Here is a 6,597-nt window from a genome sequence, read left to right on the forward strand (position 1 = left end):
GATCAGCATTATGTAGTAAGTTTTTATACTTTTTTTCTTGGGAAAATGGGAATATGTCCCGTTTTCACTAATTCGTTTGGGGATTTATCCCATAACGGAAAATATTAAGGAATATATCCTGTAGAGAGAAAAAAACCACTAAATGATTAACATGCGGCATGCGTGGGGTTACATGTGCGCCACTTTTACACTTTTACCCTTATACAAAAGGGAATAAGTTCTTTGTCTTCTCCGTTGAGAAACAGTTTCAGAGAAGGGAAAATTGGATTGGGAATATGAAAAACAAATGGTATATATAAAGGTTACATGAAACATTATTAAAATGAAGAGTTAATAAACATTCGTCATCTATTGTTATCTAGTTCGGTACTAAAATAAACCTCTGCTAGTTTTTCCACAAGCTCGAATTCCTTCTAATGTTATAACTAATTCCACTTTTGGATGTGTCGCTGCGATGGTCTTGACTATTTCAAAGCGATTAAATAGAATACTTTTACTTCTTCCCTTCTTTGATGAAGAGTTCATTTCCAATGTTAAGGGTGAAGGTTTTAAAAAGACATGACATCTAAAATTTAGTACTTCTCCAATTAAGAACTTATCTCCAATATCAAGGTCAAGATAAAAATAAAAGCATGATATGATTGCCATCTCATAGGATTAGGAAAGGGTAAATGAGAAAGTCATATCTTTACGTTTTTTACATTAACCCACCCAAGGTCTTTTGACACATCATCAATTCTTTATTCCAAAATTAATTTTTTTCTAAGTTCTAGGATAGTAATATCTTGGCATTGGAGACGAAGTTTTATGTAGAAAATATAACTTTCATTTTTTTTAGCCACATAGGAATGACCCACAACAAAAAGATATTAATAGGACCTCCACCTACGATTACCTTCACCTCTAAGAGCATCTCCAACAGAGGGTGATTTTTTTTGCTTTTCATGACACGTAAGATTTTAGACCCCCAATTAACATAAATTCATTTCCAGTGGTTGGATCCTACAAACTAGGAGGGATGGGAAAATAAATACGAAGGTGTTAAAAAAAGTCTTATTTACACCTTCACTTGCACCGCCACGTCATATTTTGAACTATTTTATTTTTTTAGAAATTAGTTAAAGTTAAGATAAACGGTTAAGATTTTATCATACAAAATATTCTAAGGATTAAACCCTTCATTATTGGAGATAGTTTGTTAACCAAGGGGTCTTATATTTATTCTATATGTAAAATCTCCTAAATAAAAGTCTTTATTAGACTTCCACGTAGGATTTTTTACACCCATTGTTGGAAATGCTTTTATTGACTATGGCTTGAAGAATTTTCAGTTTCCGGAGAATAAGAGAGAATCATCATCATCAGGGATGATAACAGAAGTTCATCCATCGGCGTGTACACGATACAACAATTCAATTGACACGTTGCTGACTATCCAAACAACAAAAACTCGACCATCCCAAACAACAAAAACTCGACCATGAGATATCTAGGTAACGTGGAGATGAAAATGGATGGCTTCCTGCCATTCTTATGCCCACGAACCATGATCGCGAACTAGACTCAAGGAGTGGGAAAAAAATGGTCAAAGATAAAAACGCCGTTAGTTAGGGGAAAGATAATGGTCAAAGACAGACGTGGTGTATCTACCACAGAACGGTCAACACGTGGCAGTGAGTTTACGGACATCTGACACCGTATAAAGAGCTTCTTTTTTTCTCCCTAAGACAGAGAGAGAAAACAAACCCTCTCTTCTTCTTCTTCTCAAATCGCCGCCGCTCTAAAGAAATCTCCGATCAACAAACGGTCAGAATGATTCACGATCGTCACCTTTTATGTCTACGTTTGTCTCATCATCTTCATTTTATACCCTTAATTTCACTTTTATCAAATCGAATGAGAAATAAGGTTTCACCATGTAGATCTAGAACACGAACAAACCCAGGCTTCTTCTCTTGAAATTGAATGGAAGATGGGATTCGTCAGTCAACCGTTGGATGTACATTGAACGCTCAGATCACTACACGCGTCCTGCCTAATTCTTCTTCTGTGTATCCTTGCATTGCACAATTCCATCCCGTAAAGACCCGTTATTTTACGAGCAACCACGTGGATTGCCTGGTAATATCAATTGAAGGATTAAGCCGCGTTGTATAAATATCTATCTCTCATTGTTGGAGAGAATCATTTCACCGCTTGTCTCTGGAAATTTCCTGAAAAAGGTATTTTAGATCTGAATTTCTCCTCCAATAATGGAGTTATCATCTGTTTCTTTCTCTTTCTTCTTCTACTTCTTCTTCTCCTCATCAATAGCTTCTTCTCAATTGAAAGCTTTTGATCTAATGTTTGTTTCGGTTATTTTTTTCATTTCAAGAATCGATTTGTGGTATTCAACATCAATTTCTAGAGTTATTCTTATATCTAATGTGTGATTTGTTTTCTGTGTAATTTAGGAATCATTTCAGCTGCTCTCTGAAATTTTGTTGAAGGTAATTTGGATCCTAATTTCTCCTCCTCCTGTTTCTTCTTCTTCTTCCTCTTCTAATCAATTGCTTCTTCAATGGAAGGCTTTTGATCTAATTTCTTTCTTGTTTTCGATTCCATTCTTTCAATTTCAAGAACCGATCTGTGCTTTTTCCACATCCATCTCTTGTATTTAATGTTTGATTGTTTTCTGTGATTCAGGAATTGTGGTTTGATTTTAAAGATTACATTGAAGAAGTCCGGAATCAACTCTAACCCTAAGTATCGGACCAGGATTTCTGGGATAAGAGAGGTAATGATGTTTGATACGTAATCATGTTCTTGGTTCTTTTAGGAATTTCAGATATGAAACTAGTTTCATGATGGATGTTAGGGACACAGTTAGGCACTGTTATAATTTGTTACAACTGACTTGGGTAATTTCTAGTTGTAGTGGAGATTTATTAACTCCAGTAGCTCAATATCTGTGTAGTTTGTATATGGTGATGATCTAAGACTAAGAGAGTGTATGTTTGAATGTGGTTATCCCTAATTTTGATTTGTTGTGTAGAAATGTAGAGATATAAATAATTATACACAACCTACCTAGGCATTACATTTAAAATGTCGATCTCTCTCGGATATTGATAGTTGTGTATGTTTTTATTTATATTTTGCTGTAGTTGTGTGTCTTGTATTTGTTATTTAATTGTTCTATAAACATGCTGAGATACTGACTAGAATGAAATGAGGATCTGAGTCCATTCATACGAACTTTAGCTTGAATCCATTCTTAGCTGAGTCCATTCGTACGAACTTCAGCTTGAATCCATTCTTAGCTGTTGTTTTTGAACGTGTAAGCGGCATGAATTTGCAGGCAAATACATTTATAGCTGTGATAGGGTTTCTGATATTCATTAATGTGATTTAGCATCTTTTCTGTTTGATTTTAACATAAATAGCGTTATGATGATAGTCATGAATTTAGCATATCTTTGTTAGGTTTATTCATGGTTTGTGATATATTTGAGCACTTAATAAAGTAAGCTTAGAAGTTTTTGAACTCTCAAAAAACTTGACTCACAATGAGGATTTGAGCAATCCCTTTTTTTTGTAGCTTCACTTATATATCAATTCTTATTCTATGCAAAGAGTTAAATATTTAAAATTTCCAATCGACTCTGAATTATGGTTAGCTACTATCGGCTAGTGATATAATAGGAATTTAATGAACTACTTGATTGAGTTTTCTTGAGAATGGTATGCAGCCATATTTACTTGATTGGGTTTTCTCTCTATCTACAGAGTATATTATCTTCATCTATCTCATACGCTTCTTATAATTGTATATTTCATATGCTTCCTATGATTGTGTATCTTCTGTGAATCCAACTTCTGTGGTCTAAAACTTGTCCTGTAGGTCGATGGTACTCAGCCTTCTAGCTTTGCCACCAAAAGCAAGGAGACATACTTGAAGAACTCTGAAGGTACTCAGCCTTCTGGCTTCGCCACCAAAAGCGAGGAGAAATATTTGAAGAACTCTGAAGATTTTTCTTCTTCTGAAGATGGGATTTCGGATTATGAATCCAAGCTGAATCAGGTAAAGTTACTCCAGTTTTATGGGTTCTTCTATAAAAGTTTTGCTCATGTGCTGATGTATAGTCATTTAGTTCTGCTCATGTGCTTATGTGTTTCTAATTTTGTGTTCTTATTTCTTAGGTCGTTGAGAAGGAACCTTCGAAATCTGCTGGCCCTGTTACCAGAAGCAACTCCAAGTATCAGGCTAAAATATCTGCGACCAAACAGGAGGTAGCTATTCATGCTTGAATTGATATATACTCCTTGCATTTTTGATGTGGAATAAGTCCTGTTTCTCAAGCCACTCGTATCTACCTTAAACCCAAACTTTGTTGTGTTCATAATTTGTTTACTAATTCATATCAGTGCCTGTAACAAAGATATTTTGCTGTAGTTGTTTGTCTTGTATTTGTTATTAAATAGTTCTATTAACATGCTGAGATACTGGCTAGAATGAAATGTTTATATGAGTTCATTCGTACGAACTTTAGCTTGAATCCATTCTTAGCTGTTGTTTTTGAACTTATACCGAGTATTTAGCATCTTTACTGTTAGATTTTGACATAAATCCTGTTATGAATTTAACATATCTTTGTTTATATCCTAGGTCCAACCTCTGAGGTCTGGTCATCTTACTGAAAGCAAGGGCAAGTGTTTGGAGTACTCTGAGTCTTCATCTGAAGACTCAATTTCTGACTATGAACAAGAGCTGAAACAAGTAATGTAACATCATTTATTCCATTGGTTTTCTTAATGTTTAACGTAGCTTTTCCTATGTTATAATGTGTTATTCAATGACTATTTAGCTATTGTGTGTGTTATTCTAATTGTATAATCTTCTAGGTCGTTAGAAGTCCGTCTGCAAGATCTTCTGGCTATGACACCAGAAGCAAGAAAAAGGCTGAGAAGAAGATTAAGGAGAGGAGCTCTGTAGATTCTTGTCAGAAATTTGTAAGTGTTTCTGAACTTAATAATCCAATGAAGTCGTGGTTAGTCTTAAAATCGTTCTGTGTATCCATTATTATGATTATGAGTATTTAATTTATTGTCCATGACCTTGTCTCATAGGTCCCTGTAAGTGAGCCTGTAGGGTCTTCTAGCTGTGACCCTAGAAGTGAGAAAAAGAAGAAGTCTTTGAAGAAGAGTTCTACTGAAGAGTCTCTTCAGAAATTTATAAATGTGAGTATAATGGTTCCGTGTGTAGTATGCTGTATTTTAAATTTATTGTGCGTGACCTTGTCTTGTAGGTCCCTGTAAGTGAGCCTGTCGGGTCTTCTAGCTGTGACCCTGGAAGTAAGAAAAAGAAGAAGTCTCTGAAGAAGAGTGCCGTTGAAGATTACTCTACACATGTGAGTTTTGAACCTTGAAGTAGTCGTAATTCTGGTTCAAGGCCAACATTAGAATAGATGTTGAATATGGTTCTGGTTAATTGATACCAAGTTTGCTTTTCAATTAGAACATGCTATTTCTTAGCAATGTGTGTTGTTGCCTTCTTAGCAATGTGTATTTTATCATGCAGGAAATTGATGATGTGCCTCTCTTGCGCAAGACAATTAAAAATCATTTCTATAGGTTCTTGTTTGATCTGTACAAGTTGTTTGATGCTGAGGGTCTTCTCAAGACTGGCTTATATGATAAAGTTGAACCTCTCACAGGTTACTTTTTGGACGGTTTGTTCGAAGAGATGGATCAGATAGTTTAGTTTTATGATATGTGGCTGTATTTGTCTGAATGTTACGAGTATGTCATGACTCATGAGTGATGTTCCACAATTTAGGTTCTCCACGTCTTCTCTTTTGATTTTCTGGAAAAGCAGACTATTAATATCTTCTTTCTGATGTTGATATTTTTATTGTACTTCTGTCCATTTTCTTAATGGTAACTGCTTGGATCATGGCATATTCTTTGATTAGAGAAGAAGGTAACTAATGTCAACACAGTTTTGTTTTCATAAATTTATTTTTGGTTATAATCAAGATATAACCAAAAAAAAAACAATATTGTATCAAAGCAAAAAAAAAAAAAAACAATTTTGTAATTAAGATATATCATCTCTAGCTAGTCTTCACGCGCTTCTACGGTGAAGACCTTCTTGCTGCTAAGAAGGCAACAACACATTGCTCGAAATATCTACTACGACAGTCAGTTCACAAGGATGAATCACTGGCAGTTCACAAGGATGAATCAGCCTTATTGGCCTCCTGGAGCTGCTGCTTCTGCATCTGTATGACAAGGGACAGGTACAATGGACTCTGCTCAAAGGAAGCTGCAAGTAATTCAGCAAGCACCCCAGCCAACTGCATCTGGAAATTTAGTAGCATTACATTATTTTTTTATGCTCCTAATTTTTCTGTAAAATAAGTTCATGAGAATGTTATTGATGAGTTACTTTTTTGCTTTTTCTGTTGTTACTTTAGCACGGCCCAGCCTTCCTTCCCCCTGGGTCAGCACTGTTTTTAAAATCGAACCAAGATTAATATCGTCATGGTGAAAACTAACATTCTCCCCTAGTTAGGAAAGTAGGCACAGCTGCTTCTTCTTGCCGATTGCTTTTCT

The 6,597-nt window shown here is 35.2% G+C and overlaps 1 protein-coding gene across 1 annotated transcript; it reads left to right on the plus strand.

The window, feature by feature from the left end:
- Positions 1 to 2,252: 2,252 nt before the first annotated feature.
- LOC113340621 lies at positions 2,253 to 6,079 on the plus strand. The gene is made up of 10 exons (XM_026585746.1): positions 2,253 to 2,354; positions 2,454 to 2,590; positions 2,686 to 2,776; positions 3,884 to 4,063; positions 4,183 to 4,272; positions 4,649 to 4,759; positions 4,885 to 4,992; positions 5,110 to 5,220; positions 5,289 to 5,390; positions 5,561 to 6,079. The coding sequence occupies exons 1-10, from the start codon at positions 2,253 to 2,255 to the stop codon at positions 5,741 to 5,743; spliced, it is 1,215 nt and encodes a 404-aa protein (XP_026441531.1). The 3' UTR covers positions 5,744 to 6,079.
- Positions 6,080 to 6,597: the final 518 nt, after the last annotated feature.

Source organism: Papaver somniferum, unplaced genomic scaffold (genome assembly GCF_003573695.1).
Source record: "Papaver somniferum cultivar HN1 unplaced genomic scaffold, ASM357369v1 unplaced-scaffold_22, whole genome shotgun sequence".
NCBI lineage: Eukaryota > Viridiplantae > Streptophyta > Magnoliopsida > Ranunculales > Papaveraceae > Papaver > Papaver somniferum.